This window comes from Rhinoderma darwinii, chromosome 4 (assembly GCF_050947455.1).
Source record: "Rhinoderma darwinii isolate aRhiDar2 chromosome 4, aRhiDar2.hap1, whole genome shotgun sequence".
Taxonomy (NCBI): Eukaryota; Metazoa; Chordata; class Amphibia; order Anura; family Rhinodermatidae; genus Rhinoderma; species Rhinoderma darwinii.
In genome coordinates, this window is record NC_134690.1 from 378,745,532 (window position 1) to 378,769,063 (window position 23,532).

The 23,532-nt window shown below is 42.9% G+C and overlaps 2 protein-coding genes across 3 annotated transcripts in view; one reads left to right on the plus strand and one right to left on the minus strand.

Annotated features, from left to right (window-relative positions):
• Positions 1-1,596, plus strand: part of FBXO11 (F-box protein 11) — a 74,330-nt gene extending 72,734 nt beyond the window's left edge. The window contains exon 22 of one of the 2 annotated variants that reach the window (XR_012883261.1): positions 85-172. Coding sequence is in view for 1 of the 2 variants with exons in the window: in XM_075863201.1 (XP_075719316.1) it covers positions 85-214 (130 nt within the window). In the remaining variant the exon portion in view is untranslated. Of the gene's footprint in view, positions 1-84 lie in introns of both variants that reach the window. The other variant, XM_075863201.1, reaches the window with a different exon arrangement.
• On the minus strand, positions 1,429-22,596 carry MSH6 (mutS homolog 6). Its single transcript, XM_075863199.1, has 10 exons — positions 22,293-22,596; positions 19,021-19,223; positions 18,285-18,448; positions 14,376-16,899; positions 11,150-11,415; positions 8,949-9,066; positions 7,862-7,951; positions 6,090-6,244; positions 5,482-5,681; positions 1,429-1,594 (listed from the first exon to the last, which is right to left on the minus strand). The coding sequence occupies exons 1-10, from the start codon at positions 22,493-22,495 to the stop codon at positions 1,522-1,524; spliced, it is 3,996 nt and encodes a 1,331-aa protein (XP_075719314.1). The 5' UTR covers positions 22,496-22,596; the 3' UTR covers positions 1,429-1,521.
• Positions 22,597-23,532: the final 936 nt, after the last annotated feature.

Here is a 23,532-nt window from a genome sequence, read left to right on the forward strand (position 1 = left end):
AAGTCTACATTGCCTCCCGTGTCACGTAATTCATCAAGCATTACAAGTCTCATTAATACCACTAATTTTCGATTTCCCCTCCAGGTTCTTCTGTGACTGTGGTGCCGGAACACTGTCTAATCCTTGCACATTAGCCGGAGAGCCCACACATGACACGGATACATTATATGACTCTGCTCCTCCTATAGAATCTAATACTTTGCAACACAACTGAACTGAAGAAGGGGGAAGTCCTGCCATTCTAACATAACTGTTTAAAATAATTTTTTTTTTATTTTGGAAAAATTAAAAAAAAAAAACACAAAAAAAAGCTAAACAAAAAAAAATTGCCCATTTCTGGAAAACCGTTTTTGTGATGAGGATATTCAACCTGCCAAAAAAGGAAGTAGAGCTGGACGAGGCAAAATGTTGACTCAGGATATAAGGAAGAACTGGGCATTTTTTTTTATTTTTTTTTAAGCATTACTCAAAGACTTTCAGAAGGACAGAAGTGAAAGAAAAAGAAGCTACTGTTTTGTATAGAGGCCGTCTCCTGCTGGTGGTTTTACTCACAGCAGACCAGGGGCAGCCTAATGTGCAGTAGTCCTATTCTGTAGACTGGCAGCAGTCATTGCTGCCGCTGTACACACGGACATGGGTACCAATTGCTTTTGTAACATGGTAAAATGTGAGCTAGCACTTCTGCGTTTCTTTTGATTTTTTTTTTTTTAACACGTATTCAGATTGAGATATTTTAATGCTTTAATCTCATGTAGGTTTTTTTATTTTTTAATTTCAAGCAAAATTTATTGTACTTGAAAGTGTCCTGTTTTTGTTAGCACACCATAGCATTGCTGTAAACTGTACTCATGTCCCAGTATCTATGTTCTTTCTATGAAAGAGGAAAACACTAATCTTAATCCAGCAATTTTTCTGGTATCCTTTTGAAAACGTTAGAATGTTGTCGCCTTTCCTCTCGTACCTTTCCTGCAACAGTTTGTCCATCTCTTCCCCCAGATGAGGACGGCTGTATGAGGAGTCTCAGAAGCTCCATGTTTAAGCTTCTATCACTCCCTCCCCGGGAAACGGCGGGTGTTGACTTTGGTTTAAAGTTTACTGTAGTCTCCTCCGAGCGCTCCTGTATGTTACTGTTCATTTTTTGTTTGAACAGCCTGGAACTTGTACACTGCTGGGAATTGAGAGATTTCCTGCTTTATGAAGCTGAGACAAGCATATAAAAAGTTTCATAGCTTTTGTTTTAATTTTTTGTTTCTCTCCCCATTTATATGTATTGGTGACAGTGGGTAATCAAACAGCCTGAAAGTGTATGCATGTACCATAACATCTAGACTTAATATATTGTGGAGTATTCAATAACCATTATGTAGAGGGTAGGTATGAATTAAAAAAAAGGGTTTAATTTCCTAGGAAAGAAAAATTGAACTATGGTCATTTTTAAAAAATAAAGTTTATTAGATCATAATGTGTGAAAACCAGCCTTGTGAATAAACACCAAAAACCACCGTTGTACGTCATAGCTTATTACATCATTGCCAGGAGTTTGCCAATTGCTTTGCTATCCAAGATGTTTCTTTCTAGTAAACCGAAGAGCTCTCTGCACAGCAGAAAGAAAAAAGGACAAAGTTAGAATACAATCCAGGGTGGCAATTAAGACAAGCAATTACAACAAATGGTGCAGCGTGTTTGTGCTAGATCTGGTGCTAAATAGTAATCTACATGGACCGAATAATTGTTCAACATTTACTAGTTACATTAAACATCTACTTTTCCTCAGCCTATTATGCTGTATTTTAAATCTACAGAATTAACATTGTAATGAGATTCTGTTAATATACCTTTTAAGAGCTTTTGATAAGATTGATAAGAAAATTAAGATGCCTTTGTTAGTCAATATATAAATTCCTTAGTGTGAAACTTAATAAAATTGGAGTATTTGAGATCTGCCCTAACCTTGTCCCCTCTAAGGGCCAGTTCACAAGGAGCCTTTTGACACAAACCGCACCAAAAAAATGGCTGAAAATACCTCCCATTGATTTCAATGGGAGATGGAGGTAGTTTTTTTTTTAGCCATCTCCAACAGAAATATGGAATAACCACGAGTGTAAAAACTCTGAACTCAATGGGAGATGGAAATTAAAGGGGCTTTTGAGGTGGAAAGCCACGAAAAAAAACCACCACCTCCCATTGAAATCAACAGGAGTACATTTTGGCTGTTTTTTTGCCACAGTTTCTGCGGCAAAGACTGAACAGGGCCTGCCGCTTCTACAATTACAGCTGGCTATAGCTCTACCTCTGTAGCTGTCTGCAATTGCAGACAAAAATAGGATGTTTTATATTTTGTGAAGAGCCTGTTCACATCAGCGTTGGCTTTAGGTTTGTCGGATAAACCCTGCAACGGAAAGTCAAACTGAAACATTGCTAATTGTTTCGGTTCGTCACCATTCCGGTAGGTTGCCGTTTTAATGACAAATAAATAGCGCCGTTTCCGGTCACCATTTATCGATGGTGACTGAAACGGAAGCTGTGGTTTCAGCTTGACTTTCCGTTGCGGGGTTCACCCGACGGAAACCTAAAGCCAACGCTGATGTGAACAGGCCCTTATTTCTACAGCACAGACATCTGGAAATATATTGAAGGGTGTCTGACAAATAAATGGATCTGGATTTACGGATGAAAATTAGTTGTGTGCAACTAGCGACTGTTTTATAGCACAGGGCTGAACATTGGTTGTTGTGAAAGCACAAGAACATAATGCAGCTACATGTAAAATGTTTTTCTATGGATAGTATTTGAGGTTATTGACTGCCTGCAAAATGTGCACTAACCTACAGCATCTAGAGTAGTGATAGGGGTTGTAAAGGACAAAAAAAATAAAAAAAAAATTGTTTACCTGTTCAAGAGATTGTGTGGTATTGCAGTTGTCCCATTCACCTTAGTAGAACAGATGCAATGTTGGACACAACCTATAGACAGGGTATTGTTTATGGGCGCAAGCAGCTTTGTTCATTTATTCCTATACGACCTCGTGAGTAAGTCTGCATTCATTCAGAATACAACTTTGTCCAGAAGGATTTATCCCTGACAGTACCTCTAATGCACAACTTTGTTTAATGGTTATTTGAAGAGTCTGATGACCAGGATCGTTACAGCGTGGCTTGCTGCTGGGGTTCCCCGGTGAAATGTGTAAACGAGCTGGGCAGGAACGGTGTTTCTAAAATGCCATCCCTAGACATTAAGCATTAGAGTGCCTACATAAGCAATGGACAAGCTGGGTTATCGCCATTATCACTAATAGATTAGGCTGGCACTGGCTGCTGCAACGGTGTTGTCTTTGCTCTCACATGATTGCCCTGCAGGGCAAAATGTAGTTTTCAGTAAGTGTGCAGCAGTCTCAAGGTCTGTCCATTCTGGCAGTAATCACGTGATGCAAATTTACCAATTAAAAGGGAGGATGAAAAATTTCTTGGCAGAGTGGCGAATGCAGCTAGTGTGCCTTTTTCCATATTAAAATGTAATTGGATCTTTACTGTCCGCTGTGTTACTAACCGAATAGCCTCTGTTTTGAGCAAAACAAGAGTGGACACCAAAGAATAGAGCTACATCAGTTTTTTCTATACACCAGTTTTCCTTTAGATCAAATTCTGGCTTTGGTTAAAAAAAAAAAAAAAAAAAAATTGCACCAAAAACTTGTTTGGCCTAATAGTACAGAGCACCTGTCCTTTTAAGATACTGTCAACTCCATTATACTCCTCACTGATGGCAGCATAAAGCAGTGAGATTACAGCAGTGGGTTTCTTATGTGAAGCTGTTTTGGAGAACTTTAGGCTAGATTTACACATTTGGGGGTAAACATGTCCAGCAGCAGCTCATGACTATACCCCTCACCTCCAGCAGTGCACTGTAAAAGTTAAATGCAAGTTCTTCAAAACAACTTTACAGAAGGTGCCCGTCCACCGCTTTCTGCTGCCATCGGTCCAACATTAGAAAGTGACAGATCATCTTCTGGGTAGGAACACCACCCACTGAAATTTTCCATAATTGATTTAATTGTGGAGAATCCGCAGTGTAGTACAGTAGCAGCAGAGGGGTGAGATTTTTGATACTGCAGCATGTCAATTAATGCTGCGGAAGCACTGGTTTTCGGTTTCAAGTTTTCCCCATTGAAAATACACAGTGATAAAATCCACAAATGAAAAAACCCAAACATTTTTAATTTGAACTTAAGGCACTTATAATGTGGTGAGAGCCTCTATGTCCTAAAGAAGATCGGCGCTATAATAGGTGACAGCAGTGCTGTTTATTTAGAAAAACGATCTATTTTTACCACTTAGCTTTATGCTAATGTTTCTTAATGCCCAACTGGGCATGTTTTTACTTTAGACCAAGTCAGCGTTGTACAGAGGAGTGTATGACGCTGACCAATCAGCGTCATACATTTCTCTCCTTTCATTTACTCTGCAGATAGCAATAATCAATATGTGCAGTCAATAATAACACATTACTGCAGTGTCCTGATAATGAATATACATTACTTCCAGCCAGGACATGATGTGTATTCAGAATCCTGACACTTCTGAATCTTTTCTGTGAGATTCCAGCAAGGCAAACGTAATCTCGTTTGAAATGACCGGTTACATCGTAATCTCGCGAGAGTACGCTTGCCTTACTGTAAATCTCACAGAAGCGACAGGATTCTGAATACACCACGTCCTGGCTGGAGGTAATGTATATTCATTATCAGGACACTGCAGTAATGTTATAGTGTGTTTATGTGGCTGCACATAGCGATATAGCTATATTGCTAAGTGCTGTGTAAATGAATAGAGAAAGTGTATGATGCTGATTGGTCAGCGTCATACACTCTTCTGTACCACGCCCACTTGGGCTAAAGTAAAAACACGCCCACTTGGGCATTAAGAAACTCATTAGCATAAAGTTAAAGATAGCTCATAAAGTGGTAAAAATAGTAATGCTTTTTATTTAGAAAAACAATCTGTCACCTACATTATAGCGCCGATCTCCTTATGTAGGAGATAGGGCACTTATAATGTGGTGACAGAGCCTCTTTAATAAAGCCCCCCCCCAGCAATGATCCTAGTGGCACAATCCTCTTCTGAATCTGGCCTCCTGAGATAATGTTTCATTCCATGTGACTGCTGCAGCCTTCGATTGGTGGAAGCAGTCACATGGACTATGGTCATCACAGGAGACCGGGTTACACTCAGAAGAGACTACACCTTGACTACAGGCAGATAAAAGTTTAATTAATTAATTTTTTTTTGCTGACTGATTTCCACATGCTGCTCAAAAACTGCACCACAATTTGGTGCGGTTTTTCAAATGGCGTTCCCTGCAGCTACGCTGTTTTACACATCGTATGCAGCCTAGTGTGTTCCCACCCTCAAAGACTGAATTTAGGGGAGGAACATCTAAGACCTCAAAACACAGTTTTAGGAACAAACAGGAATGGAGAAAACCTACCTAAATATCTTCATAGACAGTATGATACTTTCAAACTCTTGTGCTTTTTTGTGACCAGTCTGAATAATATCATCAGGAATGTTGGCAAGTCTTGCTGCATTGAATCCATAACTTTTTGGGCAAGCTCCCTTAATAAACTTGTAAAGAAAAGTGATTGTCTCCTGGCTGGGATCTTCACATTCATTTTCAACCATACAAGCCTTTAAAAAAAAACAAAAAAAAAAAGTAAATGATTAGCCAAAAGGTTTATGCCTCCTGCACACAGCGTAGCGGTGTGCACGGTCTAATTAGGGCACGGCTAGGCAGCGAAGTGTCATCCGCAGGCCGTCCACACACAAGATGTACATTAATTTCAATGAGTCTGGACCACAATTACGGACTGTATGACAGGTCCTATTTTTTTTTAGGCGATCCGGATTCCAGGCAATAGCATGGACCATGGAAACCACAGTAGTGCGCACATTTGCCCACAGGATAGCATGTGTTCTATACTATCCAAAATTGCGGTTACACAATTGCAGATCGTATACGGCTGCAAAACTAGTCATGTGCATGACTCAGATTATACAACACTCCCGCTTGCACCCCAATCAGAAGCGGTTACTTACCATGTGCCCCAGGCGTACTGCTGTACCATGAGAATAATCCTCCACTAACGAATGATAATGTGTTGAAAATAAAGTACGGCATTTAATCCTTTCGGAGAGCTCTTTAACAACAGCACTGGCTATAGCGGTCCCATCAAATGTAGCGGTGCCCCTGCCTATAAAATACAGTGAAAGAATCAGCAGGGACACTTTGCCTATAAGAGACCCTTAAAGGAGCACTCCAGTGAATTATTTAATCATGGCCCCCATTTGGAAATTACACCTGGAAAAAGATGTAGGGCATGTCATCTTTTCCAAACTGTTTCCTACACTCCTGGCTTCCGTTACGTTATGACGGCCCGATTCCTACCTTGCGGTCACATGACATAACGGCGACCACTATGGAGCATGACCTGCCCTACACCTTTGACAAAGCGTAGTTTCCAAACAAGGGCCACGATATCAGAATTCACTGGAGTATTTCTCAAACATTCCACACTTAAGTGGAAGAACTTCAGTAGTAAAGTTACTCGGACTTGCCTCATGGCTACCACCATCTAGTGTTTATAGAAGTACAGATGAAAGAATGCATGAAATGTTCCGTACTCAACCTTCCAAATGTCACAAATATTTAAAGCTAACCTCTGGTCACTATGCACTTTATATAGTCGACTTAAGTCAGATTCTCCCACAATCCCATGAAATCTCTTACTTCAATTTTGTGCGCTTGTCTAGATGCAGGATATAGTTTAGGCTCTGTTCACATGACTTTCTTGCCAAACCTATGCTGCAGGGTATATAGTGATTTTGTATTGTTTTGAAAAGCATTGTCGACACTTTCAGTAGTTTTAAGATATAAGACACCAAGGGCTTTTCTGCATGTACTGGAATTGCTGCGTATTTTCCGTCCGGAATTGTGGATGGAAAATATGCAGAACACAGTAGCAGCAAAGTGGATAAGGTTTAACAAATCTCATCCACACGCGGCGCAAAATTTCCGACCAGAAGTTGACCTGCGGTGCGTATTTTTCGTACCGCAGCATGTCGAATCCTGCTGCGGAAAGTGGACTGAATTAATGCGTTTTTCAGAAGATGTCACCAGCTCTCTGCAGCAATTCTGTTATGTGTGGACAAGCCCTCAGAAGTCTACTGTCATATTAGATGTATATGCCAAAAATAGTGAATGAAAGTGATGTGAACAGAGCCTTACTGGCGATTAGTGATGTTCACATTTAACCCCTTCTCGCACCCATACGTGCCATTATGTCCCGGTGCAGGGGGTGATGTATGGAGCACGCTCCAAACGCTGCAGGTGTCAGCTGTGTGTTACAGCTGACACCCGGGACTAAGCCAGTAACAGCGATCGTGCTGTTCCTGGCTGTTTAACCCCTCAAGTTTCCCATTCAAAATCAATAGAAAGTGCAGTTCGTACATGTGTTTTTCTACGCAAGTGTATATTAAAAACACATCGTGCAAAAAAAACAAAATAAAAACGCATCAGGTCAATTCTGACACATAAAATGTGCCAAATGTTCCTATAGTCCATGGGAGTTCTAATTACGCCTCAAACATGCACAAAAAGGGCGCACAAAACGAATAAAAAAAAACACGCATAAAAAGCGCTTCACAAGAAACTAGTGTTCGACACGTTTACACGTCAGGTGTTTTGTTTTTTTTTGCGCCGTGTGAACATGCTCCGAGATTTTCATGTACTGCTTATATTGCAAATCCCTGCTTAGAGATCAGAAAATATGCGGACAATATTACTCTGATGCATTCTCTATAGGACATACCAAGTTCATCCAGGAGCACAAGGGAATGTTCAGTTGCGTGTTGTAGTATACTTGAAGTTTCACTCAATTCCACAAAAAAAGTGCTTTCACCTAGAAAAAGTGTTTTCAAAATAAATAAATTAATAAATAGAATATCAAAGTAACAAATATTGTAAAATGCACACGTCTCATGAGATCTGGCAAAAAATAAGCTGGAGTGGATTATTTGGGGTCCAATGACCGAGCAATTTTTTATTTTTCATAGTCCCATTCCAAGGCATCTTTGTCCCACTAGGGGACTTGAAGCATCAATCATTCGATCACTAATATAATGCTTTGGAATACCTACACATATTCTTTGTTAGGTCCCCGACTGCCATGCTAACCTATCACCCAGTGATCGCAGCACCGGTGGCCTGACAGAGGGTGCCCCTTTCCTCTGTCAAAGTATTTAGGTGCTTCAGTCACTACGTGGTTAAACAGCCGGCATGCTTCCTCAGGTGTGTAGCCGTCTCTCAGCCACTCTTGACTGTAAACCTGCAGTCTGCGTTTGTGTGGATGTATTTGGCCATACAGTGCATTTGAACGTATACGCACATCCGAGCGTGCTAATGAGTTATTCCCATCTTATGAAGTGATCGCATATCGTGGTGGGGGTCTGACCGTTGACCCTTACCAATCTAAGAATAGAGTGACCCTTTGACAACAGAGCTAACCGCTGTACATGTAACTGCACAACTCATTCAACAAGAGTGGCTGTACTGCAGTTCCATGCACAGCCAGTGGAGTTGCTGTAGATAAAACTTTGAAGGGGATGCAACAGCGCATCCTCTTTATGCTCTGAATCGGTGGGGGTCTCCGGGGGTCGAAAACCCTACCAATCAGAAAAAGATGCCATATCCTGGGAGTTTCACCTGTTTAATTTTTTTTGTTTGCATGGGAGGTAAGTGTCTCCATAGGAGTTTGGCCAAGTGATCTTTACATTCTGTACATTTCCCTTTTAAGTTCGATCTAATGCGTTGGCATCTACAGAAAGTAGGCAGCTTTATGGATATAAAAATAAAAATTCTGATCAGACAGATATCTGTAATATCCAAAGCAATGTTACCTGCCATGATCCTGTCTGATGCACCCAGTCTTGTAAATACTCTGTCCACAGGAGTCAGCTTACACACTTCTGAAGGCACGTAACAGCCCAGCTGTGCCATAACCACCATGAGACCAGCCTGACAGGAGGAAAAAACAAAAACAAAACCTTTACCCTTAGACTTCTACAGTACACCAGATCTTGATAAAAACAAAGGGCCTTAACCAGTTAGTGACCGGCCCATCGTGTTTCAACGTCGGTCACTAACGGGCCTTATTCCGATGCCAGACTTTTTACGTCGCGGCATCGGAATACGTTTACAGAGCAGGGAACTGTCAGATCTCCCTGCTCTCAGCTGCTAGAGTTAGCTGAGGGCTGGGAGCGTCCCTGCTCTGCCGTGTGAGATTGATATTGTGTGAGATTGATATTAGTATCGATCTCACACGTTTAACCCCTCAGATGCGGTGCTCAATAGCGAGCACCACATCTGAGTGGTTTTGGAGAGAGGGAGGGAGCTCCCTCTCCCCCACCGACACGATCGCCGAGTGTCTGTGTCTAATGGCAGCCGGGGGTCTAATAAAGGCCCCCAGGCTGCCTGGAGTGAATGCCTGCTAGATCATGCCGCAGGCATGACCTAGCAGATGCCTGTCCGTGTTAAACGGACAGGCAGTAAGTAATACACTGCAATACAAAAGTATTGCAGTGTATTATAATAGCGATCGGAGAATCGCATATTATAGTCCCCTAGTGGGACTAGTAAAAAAAGTGAAAAAAAAAGTTTAATAAAGTTAATAAAAAAAAAAAAGTGGAAAAAAAAATGAAAAACCCAGCTTTTCCCCTTACAAAATGCTTTACTATTAAAAAAAAAAAAAAATAAAGTTAAAAAGTTACACATATTTGGTATCGCCGCGTCCGTAACGACCCCGACTATAAATCTAGCACATTATTTAAGCCGCACGGTGAACGCCGTAAAAAAATTAATAAAAAACTATGGAAAAATTGCTGTGAATACTGACTTTAAAAAAATGTGATAAAAAGTGATCAAAAAGTCGCATCTACTCCAAAATGGTACCAATAAAAACTACAAGTCTTCCCGCAAAAAAAAAGTCCTCATACAACCGCATCGGCGAAAAAATAAAAACGTTACGGCTCTTCAAATATGGAGACACAAAAACAAATCATTTAGAAAAAAAAGCGTTTTTACTGTGTAAAAGTAGCAAAACATACAAAAACGATACAAATTTGGTATCGTTGCAATCGTAACAACCCGCTGAATAAAGTTATTGTGTTATTTATACCACACGGTAAACGGCGTAGATTTAGGACGCAAAAAAGAGTGGCGTAATGTCAGGTTTTTTTCTATTCCCCCCCAAAAAAAAGTTAATAAAAGTTAATCAATAAATAATATGTCCCCCAAAATGGTGCTATTAAAAAATACAACTCGTCCCGCAAAAAACAAGACCTTATACAGCAATGTCGACGCAAAAATAAAAACGTTATAGCTCTTGGAATGCGACGATTGAAAAACGTAAAAAATAGCCTGGTCATTAAGGTTCAAAATAGGCTGGTCATTAAGGGGTTAACAGATTTACTAAGCAAGAGACAACTTGACATGATCTAACCAGCATCACAATCACTCTGGATCACCACGACATGGCACTGGCTCTGCTGTCACTATTAGTGGGCCTAAGATAGACACTACTCTCTTGCAGTCCTTGATTGGCCACTATTTGCCCAGATACAGCACCACTCTTGTCCACTGGCAGTGTCTGGTATTGCAGCTCGTTCAAGTGAAAGGACAAGTGTAGTGCGGTTTATGGAAAATAAGACGTTTATCCAATCCTGGACAACATGCACGTTGAGTTTGGCAACCATGCAGATTGATATAAATTTAAGTTTGCTGTAAAACTCTGGTACCGCTTCTTGGAGAAAAATGAATGTGCCAAAAAGAAGCCTAATCTGCTGATTCATTTCCTCCTGAGCGTGGACGCAGGAGGCAACACACTGGACTATTGATATATCTAGCAGAAAATGGCATATGCCGACTTAGTAGATGACATTAAGTCACAGAACAATGTTATTCCTGTACGTGTTAGTAATAGAGATCCTTTATGCCTGGATACGGTTCAGATGCCAAGGACTAGCAGCAGTCATTGAAAATGCAATAAAAAGGATTCTTCATTAAGATAAACACAAAGGACAAACCGCAACACAAAGCTTACCTGTCTTAGCAGGGTTGATTTGCCACCCATGTTCGGCCCTGTGACGAGTACACAGTGGGCACTACTATCATCAACCTCCTCGTCTTTGCAGCCAATTACAATATCATTTGGGATGAAATCATCTCCAAAAAAGGTTTTTGTTATGCAAGGGTGACGGGATCCGCGGAGCTCTAGAAATGGCGCAGTGTCATCAGGCAACAAGATGTCAGGCCTGCAAACCGGTCCATCACCTCCTCGACTGTACTGCGCCAAGCATATAAGGACATCTGTAGCACAAAGGGATCATAATGAGTGAGTGAACATTATTAAATGTATCATAGATTAAATCGAATCAAACAGCTCCAATTTACTAGTTCCAGAAAGTAGCTTTGGCGAGAGAACATGGGAGTGCAGAAAATAAAGGCACGCGTTACAGAATTAAAAACTCTTCTAGAATTTGGGCCCCAACACACCAACGATTCTATTTAGAAACCACTAAGAATTCTAGACACCAGTTCTCATTTGGAATGTGAACAAGGTACAAAATTCTGATCAATTAGGATGGGAAACATTAGATTTGTCGTGTGCGATGAGTGATGGGCACGGTGTGAGGTGGGTCACTGACCGGCAGAGGGGTTCAGACTGGCCGCACTGAAGTTTAGTGGAAATGGCAAATTAAAGAGAACCTTTCACCTGCCCATACATGTGCAGCAAGTAATGGGCAGGGCTGTACAAACCCTGTCTCACTATAATTTTTTTTCCAATCTTTCTCCATTACTTAGACATCAGTGCCGTTCTATTTGGCACCCGATATGTAAATAACTCCCTGAACGGTCAATGGGGTGTGTAACATCGCTGTGACACTGTCCAATCAGCTACAGACAGTGTCACAGTAAAAGCGAGGAGGAGAGCGTGTGCTCCGCCACCACCACAGAACAGAAGGTGGTGAATTCTTCTGTTCCATGGCGACGGGAGTACCTTCAGCAGCTCTCGGCAGACAAGGCTGATCTCTCTATCGAGAGATCAGTTTTGTTCCGCTTGTCTGCAGAGAGCTTGTGCGCGCGCACACACACACACACACACAAACACACGTCTAAATAACGGAGAAAGATAGGAAAACAGTTTGTGAGACCGGGTCTGTACAGCCCTGCCCATTACTTGCTGCACATGTATGGGCAGGTGAAAGGTTCTCTTTATAGCCTAATGAAAATGAAACACTAAAATGGAGGTATGACGGCTGGCAGGGAGAACTGCCGGGGACCAAGTCTACCACCCGGAGCTGTAAGCAGGATCCCCAGGAGCAGAGCGCTCTCTCCCCTCCCCCAAAGAAGGTCATCCTTATAAGTACCAAGTGCCCTTCTTAACAAAAATATTCCAGCCATCAAAATGCTGCCAGGACAAAGGAAGCGGGCAAATCGGTTTAGTCAATGTAAAAAGCTTGATCTCCTTCAACGTTAGACCCTCTACAACCATTTTAAATGATGATGTACATCTATAGACTAGAACTAGTTAAAGTAGAGAATTGTGGAAAATGTACTCATTCCTGAAGTTTATTTAAGACGATACAGAAGAAGTGGAGTACAACTTAGACTTCAGGACTAAGGTAGGGGATACACTGGTAAAAGTGCCTGAACCAGATACTATGTATACAAGTACAGTATAGATGGCGGAAACATAATCTATAGTGGAGATTTTCAGTGACTAAATTGTAATCAAAGGGAACGGTCACTTACTGAAGCAGATTTGGAAGCCGCGTCAGTAAATTCTGTAAACGTTTGAGTGGCAACACAGATTTCTCATTGAAAACAATGGGACGCATTTTGAGGGCGGACTTCGAAATCCGCATGGAATAGAATGAACAAGGTTTAAGGGGGTTCTCCAGGATTTAGAAAAAACATGGCTAGTGAGCCACACGTGTCCACAGGTAGTGTGCAGTAGTGCAGCTCAGCAACATTCACTTCAATGGAGCGGAGGTTTAATACCAGACTACCCATGTAGGGGTGTGGTGCGGTTTTTGGAAGAAAGCAGCTAGGTTTTTCTAACCCTAGACAACACCTTTAAAGTTTTCCTAACTTTACAGAATAAGCCATCGCGTGTACGTGCATAATTACACTGTTTCTGGCCATTGTGACACTACTGCATTTTTTTAGTTTTTTTTAGCAGTTTTCCCCTCTGCAGGGTTTCTTACAGCAGTAACAAGCAGTGTAGCTGTGCATCCAGCACTGGGGTGAGCTAGAACGCTTACTAGAAAGCTGCAGAAGCATCTGCCTCTATGCTCCTCCCCATGGACTTCTATGGGCACCATGTGACCTGATCCCTCAGTAAACGGATAATCCCAAAACAGATTTTAGTAGTGAATTGATAGTGAATGATCAGTGCAGGGGGCATGCGATTAGAGCACAGTAAGTGGAGAGGGGGGCATTTTTCTCTAATAAGATAGATATTATAAAAGTGTCTTATATTCGCTTGTTCTATTAAATTTATGAAATGTTTGTTGAAAGGTCATTTAACTTTATCAAAATTACCTTAAAGGGGTTGTCCGAGATTTAATGACCGTGATAATGCTTGCAATTTATAAATGTAAATACATTTGTAATATACTTACGTTTTCCAAAGTGGCCCCGTTGCCGTGGGGAACTTGACGGGTGACGTCACTCTCTGCTCTGGCCGCTTTGTTGTTCTTGAATTCTTTTCCGGGTATACGACACGTCACTTGTGACGTGGTGTATATCGGCTTCTTCTGCTTCACAGACCCTAACGCGCATGCGCTGTCACTGCTGTTCGAGATAACAGCAGGGGCCGCGCATGCGCATTACAACAGAACAAGCCGATATACACCATGTCACAAGTGACGTGTCGTATACCCGGAAAAGAATTCAAGAACAACAAAGCGGCCAGAGCAGAGAGTGACGTCACCCGTCAAGTTCCCCACGGCAGGATCTGGAAACGGGGCCACTTTGGAAAACGTAAGTATATTAAAAATGTATTTACATTTATAAATTGCAAGCATTATCACAAAGTCATTAAATCTCGGACAACCCCTTTAAAGGGGTTGTCCAGGCATGGGGCAGTTTTTCATACTGATGACCTATCGTGACCCCCACGATCATATACTGATTACCTATACGGTTAGTAGGTCATCAGTAGGAAAAGCCGCCCCATGCTTGGACATCCCCCTTTAAACAATTTCTCCCCTTACTACTGATAGATTGTATTGTGGCTTTAAAAATAATAAGATGGTACATACCCAACACAGCAAAGCACTCCACTGCAGTTTGCCACTCTTTATAATTTTTATCAAAGTTATAAAACAGCCTCCTCATGCAGTCCTTGAGGGCAGCATCTCTGCGCTCTTCTGCATTTACCAGGTCACCAAACATATTTTCTATGGACCTTGTCCAATAACGTTTGAAGCCCTTCTTTGTAGATTTTAATACATACTCCTCCGGCAAATTGCGTTCTGTTACACTCTCTGGGATTTCCATTTGGTAACGGTTCTTTGCAGTCCCCCAATAAACTATACTCTTGCACCCGAGTCTCTTGCGCTGCTTTTCCAAATAACCAGCCAGATTTTGCTCCGCAGTCTTAAGGTCTCTCAGAGCATCGTCATAGTCTGGATCAAAACCAGCTTTAGGCGTGATCACCCCAGTTTTTCTAGCTTTCTCATGGTCAAATGAAGTATCCCAACGTTTTAACTCCGAGGACAGGTCTGGAAAGCGTCCTTTGGGATTTTTATCTTTGAGGCTGACCACCTGTTTGAGAATATTGGACTTGAAATCATCAATGGCATCATCCATTATCATTATGATCTCCCGCATCACCTTAAAACCTTCCAGAGCAGAAAGGAAATCCGCTATCTTCTTCTTGCTGTAGGTGGTCTCCTCATACATGACAGCTCTGCTGTCCGGGTGGCTTTGGCTTTTCAGCGGAGAGCCAATGCTATGAATTTTACTCAAAAGTCTTTCAAGATCTGGAAGTTTTTTCAGCAGATCCCCAACCTCAGACACTTTCCCCGGAATCGCCATGAGATCCTCAACCGCATTAAGCCGATCATTGATTGAGAAAGGGTTGCAGAGTGGAGCACAAAGCCACTGTTTTAATAGACGCTTGCCGAAAGGCGTAAAGCACATGTCTAGTTTCTCTAGTAGCGTTCCTTCTGTTGAACCGTTTGTCCCATTCTGAAGAATCTCTAGGTTTGTTAGTGTAACGCCATCAAGTACCATTCGCTGACTTGTTTTAGCAAAGAAACTGGTTGAGCTTTGGGCTCTTTCAATATCAAGGTCGACAGGAATGTACTCTTCAAAATTTGCCATAGAGAGCAGCTCTTGATCAATGAGACATTTTTGGAGATAAAAAATACAAGCCCCGAGTGCAGAAAGAGCGAGTTCATGTTTCTCACCAGGTGTAAGGGCTAATGAGTCACTGTCCGAGGTCATCACTTTTAGAACCGGGGGTAACATACCACTCTCAGGGTCGTCTTTGCCATCCTTTACAAAATAACCTTCTTCAGCCAAGATCTTTAGTGTTTTCGAAGCATCCCAAAACTGAGAGGAAGGATTTAATCCCTCTTGAATCGAAGTAGAGAGGCAGCTTTTAAGAACCTTCTTTGTATCTGTTGATGGATTACACTTCTCAAAAAGGATCTGTACTGGTGTATAGTGGGCAACCAAGGTCCTAAATCTTGAACAATGGCGGTCATCATGAAATTGACCAACATAAAATTTTCCTACTGAAGTATCGACAAAGCAGACACCATAAGTTCTCTGCTGACCAGATGGATCATTCATTTTTTCCTTTACGCATAGCAGGTATTTACTCTGACTTTCTGAGGGACTTCCGTCTAACACGCTGTAGGTTTGAGTTCCTTTGGTGATAATTCTGCATATTTCTCTTCTCACAACCTTGTCAAACTTGGTTGGATGTGACGTGGATTTGCAACGTGCTTCCATCATCTCTGGCGTTTCGGTCTGCTCTACCCTGGCTACTTTGTATCCCTTCTGAACGAGAACATCTGAGAAGCGGCCAAATGCAATCTCTGGGAATCCCGAGTGAGCCCATGTGCCTTTCATGAACGTCAGACCCAACTCATTAACTCCAATGACCGCATCCATGTGGTAAAGTTCATAAAACTTCCCAACCTTATAAAATATGACAGTGTCAAAATGCTGAGATTTCAATTGCCACCATTTTCTCACGCCTGGAGTGCATTTATTGAGGAAATCGTCGGGAATGTACAGCGTGCCTGCGTCGTAATCTTCATCATTCTGCCTCTTCCGTTTTGCATCTTTCCTCCTTCCATCTTGAAGCCACTCAAACTTCTCATGCTCCCACACAGAAACACCACCAGCAACTCCAGAGTTTGACTGAGATTCAAAGGTTTCAGGGGCAGAAAATGACGTTAGCTTCATCTTGGCTTCTGTAGACACACCGACTGTTCTTTTCGGCGTTACTGGTAGATCGTTTTGTAAATTTTTAACAGGTGGCTTTGATGAGCTTCCTCTCTTGCGTTTGACAGGGACCTTGACCGGGCTGTCCTCTGTTTCAGATTCTGGTGCAAACGCTACAGCCTCATCTACCCCACTGCTGCCCTCATCGCTGCTTGCGGCATCTTTAGTGTCTGGCTTGAACTCATCATCAGAGCAATCTCCATCACTGTCCGACTCAACCAAAATTCTCCTCCTTTTGGCCTTTCCTTCACTTCTGGCCTGACGTGCTGGCCTACCGTTTTTTCCCTCAGAAATCGGTTCATCGTTTACAGAACTTTCTTCTACCTGATTAATGAAACAAAAAGGAGGAGATGTTGTCAATTTAATTGAGGATACATTGAAGTGCAAACAATCTCCTGTGTAATAATTAATTCCATACTGTATGTTATACCTTAAGCATCACAATATCTACATACGTACAGCCCAATTGACTCAGAACCCAGCATTAACACACACACACACACACACACACACACACACACACACACACACACACACACACACACACACACACGAAGAATACCTGCGTCATACAGCATATGATGCTGCACACCAGTCATTTTCTTTTCATTTTAAAGGATTATACATCACAATGCAAGCTTTTATATCTTGCCACATCCCCATGAGACAGACTCCGGTAAGGTATGCCTGCATTATAGACCCGCTCTCTATATTTTTGGCTATAAATAGGTAATTATCTTTCAAACTGCAAGGGAAATACAGACATTGAACGGAATCCTGCAATTCACATCAGGTAAAGCCATTTTGTAGAGTTACTAAACCAAACAAACAGAATAGTTTTCTACATACACGCACACATCACCCTGAACATACTATTTATAAAGACACACTGCTGTCCCAAAGGGTAACTAAAAATGTTCAAAAAAACTTTTGTCGTCAGTGACAGGTCAGAAGTTTTGATCGGTGAGTGTCCGAGCACAGAGACCCCCATCGATCGCTAAAATGAAGCAGCAGAAGCGCTCTGAGCTGCTTAGTTTCTGATCGCCTTTTTTTGGAAAGCCGAGCGAGCAGTGTACGGGCTCATAGACTTTCTAGTGTACGGGCTCATAGACTTTCTAGTGCACGGGCTCATAGACTTTCTAGTGCACGGGCTCATAGACTTTCTAGTGCACGGGCTCATAGACTTTCTAGTGTACGGGCTCATAGACTTTCTATTGAGCCTGTACACCACTCCGAGGAAAGCCGATCAGAAACTAAAGCAGAACGGCACTCACCCGAGCGTTTCTGCTGCTTTGTTTTAGTGATTGGTGGGGGTCTCAGTCCACCAATCAAAACTTCTGATATGTCCCTATGACATGTCAAAAGCTTTTGAAAGTTTAGTTACACTTTAACATCTGCTCACTGGGAACAAATGAATACGGACAGTATTGCAAAGTACAAACACACATTGTGCTCTGTGATCAACTTTATTTATAACGTCCCTATTAACATCGGATAAATATGCATATGCAACTAATAAGGTTACCACGGAGTATATACGTACGCTTGTACTGAACCTGCAGCTGACAAGATTTTATATGGGAGATCCCCAATATCCTTTACAGAAGGTCTAGAAGTAGATACTTTTACACTTGTTAATCAAGAAAAGAGAACAAACTGTAGCAGACATCTGTTCTACTCGCTGCTTAAAGAAACTTTGCAACTTTTACCTCCATTTCCTCCTCGGAATCAGAAGGTTCTGTGCACAACGCCAGAGACGGTCTCTTTTCTTTGTCAGTGGTCATTGCTTCATCTGCCATTTTCATTGCTCTTACTATGTCAGGTCTGGTACTGAAAAACACACCTCCCATTTGAGTTTCTGTGGCTGTTGAACCTATAAATAAAATAAAAATGTACTAAGAAAACAGCTCGACAACATTCACATTATCACGCAGGGGGGGGGGGGGGTAAAGATACAGGGCTGGAATAAAGAGGGCAGCGTCATTCAGGTCAGATAAACAATTTGCACTATACGACCTAGTGACAGGTCCTCTCTAACACTGATTGGCATAAACATCCATTGACCGTAAAATTCACTCAGAGCTGAAACGTTGCGTGTGGAACAGGATCATGTTTTCACTTATTTGGCTGTGCTGCCGCAAATTCCTTTTTCTCCTACTTTGAAGGGTCATTGGACCGTGACCCAAGAGGCGCGCACCCGCTATATTCACTTGTCCGGTGCTGCTGACAGTAAAATTCAAGTGTGCAACCCCACCTGCTCGAAAGAACAAGGGTAACCAAGTCCAACTATTCCAGCCGCAGAGTTGGAAGCAGCAGAGCAGTCACTTCAGAATCCGATGCTTCCATTTATTTCTAGAAAGCGTGGATATCAGATCGTGAACATCTTTAAATAAATGCGTGCCCGTGACTTTTATTACGTTCAGTTTGGTGGAAAAGAAGGTCTACCTGAATAATTCTTTACATATTTTGCTCCGACCCATCCTCTGGACAGAGGCTCATCAAAAAACTGTACGTGAACATGGAGAGACTTTCCCCTTCCTCTGAGATGTGTCTCTTCTCTGGGATGGTTGTAGACTAAAGAGGGCCACCATGGGTGACCTGGCATCTTTGCCCAAACAAGATCTCCTGGTGTAAAGTCACAAACAACGCTGGGAAAATAAAAAATAAGTCATTACAAAATGATTGTGGTTTACTTGTTTTTCACTCGTCCATCTTGAAGACATTTAGCAAGAGTTTTTAGGGTTTTATTTATACAAATATTGTTTAAAGATGTGCTTGACCCCTTAAAGGGGCTGTCCACTACTGAACAACTAATTACCTATCCACCGGATAGGTCATCAGTATAGAATCAGTGCATGTCCGACGCTCGGACCGCGCATCGTTTAGCCACTCTCGATGTTATGGCCCCATTATGCGATGTACAGAGCCGGAAGCAGTTGGCTCCATAAATAGCATAGCGGCCGTGCTGCAGAACTGCAGCTCCGCTCTTCTTCACTAGAATAGGACAAGGCTGCAGAACCGCAGCTCTGCTGTTATTCACTCGAATAGGAGCAGGGCTGCAGTGCCGCAGCTATTCAGTGGCCGGAGTCAACGGCTTCCGGAATGTATGTCCGGTGCTCTGAGGCACCCGGATCAGCTTAATGGTGAAGGGTCCGGGTGTCTAACCCCCACAGATCATGTACTGATGATCCATCCGGTGGCCATCCCTTTAAGGATGTGGCGAATTTTGTTTCTGGCAGTCCCACACACATTTAATGGAGTAGCAGGGCGCTTGCTCGTCCTCTGCCACGGTCAAGGTTCTCCTCTTGCAGTGAGCAGGAACAGGGGGCTCAGAACTCCCATTCTAGTGATAGGTGGGGGCCTCCAGCGATCATACAGTTTTTACCAATCCTGCGGATAGGTGATCAATGTCTATTCTGGGAAAATCCCTTTAACTTTTATTTAGGGAAAAAAAAATGGCCACTTCACGTTACGTCAAATATAGTTCGATAATTATTCAATAAATGCTATGGTCTAATCAAATGGAATCCTCTCCCTTTGTTTTTATCACTTCGTTGCCATGGACAGTTTTGACATCTAAGATTAAACGGCTGAGATCAGCGTCATCTCCAATTTCGGCCGTTACCACGGGAGACCGGATGTCAATCACAGCTCCCGTGCCCACAGCATACTTGTGCTGTATATTTACTGCCCTGATTTCTAATGGCCGTATTCCAGTGATATAAATGTACAGCACAATAGTGTAGAGGGATTAAATTAAACGTCCATTTGTCTTCTGACATATCAAGATATTATAGGTGGACCCAGATGCTGAAACCCATTACGGACTGCTAGTGCAACCGAGTGATGGGATATAAAGGGGCGCAGTGCTCTAGTAGTCAGGAGACTATGCACAAGAAGTTCTCTTCTGACACGTCAGATGATGTTATTGGTGGGGTCGGGGGTCAGAGGTGCACATGTATTTTAATCCCTTGGCTACATCCGATGTACTATTACGTCACATGTACGCCATCACAATGTGAAGCGGGTTCAGGAGCGAGGCCTGCACCACATGTGGCGGCGCTGGCTGTTTGAAACTGCAAGAGCTGATATTGAAGTTAACTCTGATCTCAGCCGTTTAGCCCCTCATATGTCACGGTCAATAGCGACTGCGGCATCTGAGCGCTTAGACAGAGGGAAGCGGGCATTAGTAAAGTCGGGAGGGACAAAAACTTTAAAAAAAACTTGACTTCATAGTGACACATCAGTAGGGGCCCAAGTACTGAGAGCCCCCACTGATCGCAAAGACGAAGCGCTTGGGTGAGTGCTGCGCCGCTTAGTTTGGAAAGCCAAGAGAGCGGTGCATGGACTCACTTTGTATTTAGCCCGTACACCGCCCTGAGGAAAGCCGACCGGTGTACGGGCTCAATGACCTGCCACGTAATCCATAGGTGTGGGGTTACTCTTTGTAGTCGCTTTAGGCAATAGATGGGGATCCTGAAAGGAATCCTATTCACTCCGAATTCCTTAATTCTATATTTGAACGTGAGTTTTTCTAAACCAGACGACCTCTTTAAACGCGCTTCCCCACAAAGGATATTTATTACCTATTCACAGGATAGGTGATAAACGTATGACCGCTGGGGACCCCCACAATGTCTACAACAGGCGTCCCAACCCCGTTTCTCAGCATTGCACAATCAAAATTAGGATTTTGAATGGAGCGGTGGTCGCACACGCGCCCTGCCACTCCATTTAATGTATATGGGGCCGACCGATTGAGATAAGTACAGTGCTTGGCTGTTTCAGTCAATCCCATACACTTTGCTTGGAGTGGCAGTGCACATGCTCAAATGCTGCTCCATTCATAATCCTCCTCACTGATCATGCAGGGAGGAAGAACAGGGGGTTCAGGACCCTGGTCTCACAATCAGTGGGGGTCCCAGCGATCAGACAATAACCACCTATCCTGTGGATAGATAATAGTCAACTCTAGAAATAGCCCTTAGCATCTGTTGTGTGAATGGCACTCTATGGAAACGTTTGACAAATCAAATCAGCGAACTCCGTACTCCGTCAAACATATCGACCTATCGGGGGGGGGGGGGGGGGGGGTTACGTGAACAATTCTCACATATAAGAGATATTGTATTGTGATCCACAGCTACAAGGTAATCATTGCGATGCAAAGCATTATCCCCACCTTTTAAAGTGATGGTACGTCACCCGGATATACCATAACTGTAATTAGTGGGGGTCCCCCCCAGTGAATTAAGAAGCCACAGCACATGCGACATCTACTTTATCAGGTTCAGTGGGGGTCCCACCAGACCCTTTAAATCACAGTTAAGCCTTGGCCATAGGTGAGATACCTGCATAATGATACTCATCACAGCGACCACCCCTACTGGTTGCCATGTCACCCAGCTGCCCCATAAACAGAATCACTATAGTTACAGATGAACTTGGCAGAAAAACATCCTGCAAACTACAAATCCCAGCATGCCTAAGGCTGTAACCCTATAAATGCTGTGTAATAGTCTGAAACCACTACAGTAGCATTGCTCTCTGCTGGTCGTTGTAGTTCCTGATCACTGGGTGAATGCAGTTATTGAAGAACTATAACAACCAGCAGGTGAGAGGGAGAGCAATGATGTACAGTAGTCGCCTGTCTCATGTTGCCCAGTAATCTATCGGCCAGAATTGGACACAGTGACACTGCTACACTGGAGCGTTACCTCGGCGTGGCAGCTCTGGGGGTCCTCCCTCCATGCTTTGGGGGCCCTGCTGATTCTTTGGGAGGAGAACATGACTTGCGGCTGGTAATGGAGGGCACATCAGCCTCTGTGGGGGACGTGGTGGTCCCGATTTTCTTGAATTTGCTGGTTGTAGAAGGGGGAGACTTGGTGAAGAAGCTGAAGAGGGTGCTCTGCTTGGACATGGCGGCGATCACCGCACTCAACGCAGTTGTAAGCCTCAACGAAGCTGGCGGGAAAATCCTTCTCTAAGGGGGAAACGTCACTCACCGGAAGTACGCAGCGCCGCCACAGCCAATTAGAGAACAGAAGAGCGAAGGGGCGGGGACGCTGGGAAAGCACATGTGGAGCCTTGGTTGTTGTCATGGTTACCGGGCGACTTGTTTTTGAAGTAAAGTTTGTGGGACTTGGCGCGCAGGAGTCACGTGATTCTGCTATTGCGCTTTTGGAGTCCTAATGTATTTTTATCTATCCACTTATTTCTATGGGGTTTATTTAAAATGACATTATTGCAATTCGCATTCAAATGTCTTTTCCATATAGGATTGTAAAAAAATGCATGTTACTGCGATAATGTTCTGCAATATCGAATCGCCGTAAAGTTGCAGGCGCCACCTTTATTGGAAAAAGTGCAAGCAACTTTAACACTATTACCACTATCATAACAATTCAGACCTTCTCAGCTCTCATTGGGAAAAGTTAAAGTTGCGTTATGACCGTAATTCTAATTCGCACGCAACACCTTGTCGCCGTGTAACCTGAGCCAAACTTGCAAAACGACTTTTCTGTAATCTCACAAAAAAAAATCTACTCAGAATTTCCCTTCCGCATGTCCTGATGCCCCCTCTCCCCAGCTTTCAGTGATATCTGTGGTCCGTAGTAGTTGTCAGTTGGACTATCTCCTATAGCAAAAACTCCCAGATGGCTCCTGATACTGCTGCCTGGTTTTTATGGTCAGCACAGGCTTCATCTGCGGATTCCTGCAACAGCCTCATTCAGGTTTGGTGCATAGGCCCGAGGTATGCCACCTATAATATGCCGTGGCATATGCTGTCCATTGGGACCCATGCAAAATAAACTTATACTGTGTGGTATACTACGCTGTTCAGTGCAGCTGGAAAAAAGGTTTGCCGGTATATACCGCCCGAGAAAATGCCAAAAGCACACTTGGCATACATCGCATAATTGGGGCCCTAAAAATAAAAAAAAAATTTAACGTATG

Excerpts from the sequence above, each read along its gene's own strand:
- MSH6 (XM_075863199.1), bottom strand. The coding sequence starts at position 22,495 with ATGTCCAAGCAGAGCACCCTCTTCAGCTTCTTCACCAAGTCTCCCCCT. Across the intron at positions 19,224-22,292 it reads CCCAGAGCTGCCACGCCGAG|CGTTGTTTGTGACTTTACAC; the intron begins GTAACGCTCCAG and ends TTATTTTCCCAG. Across the intron at positions 5,682-6,089 it reads CAGTACGCCTGGGGCACATG|GCTTGTATGGTTGAAAATGA; the intron begins GTAAGTAACCGC and ends TTTTTTTTAAAG.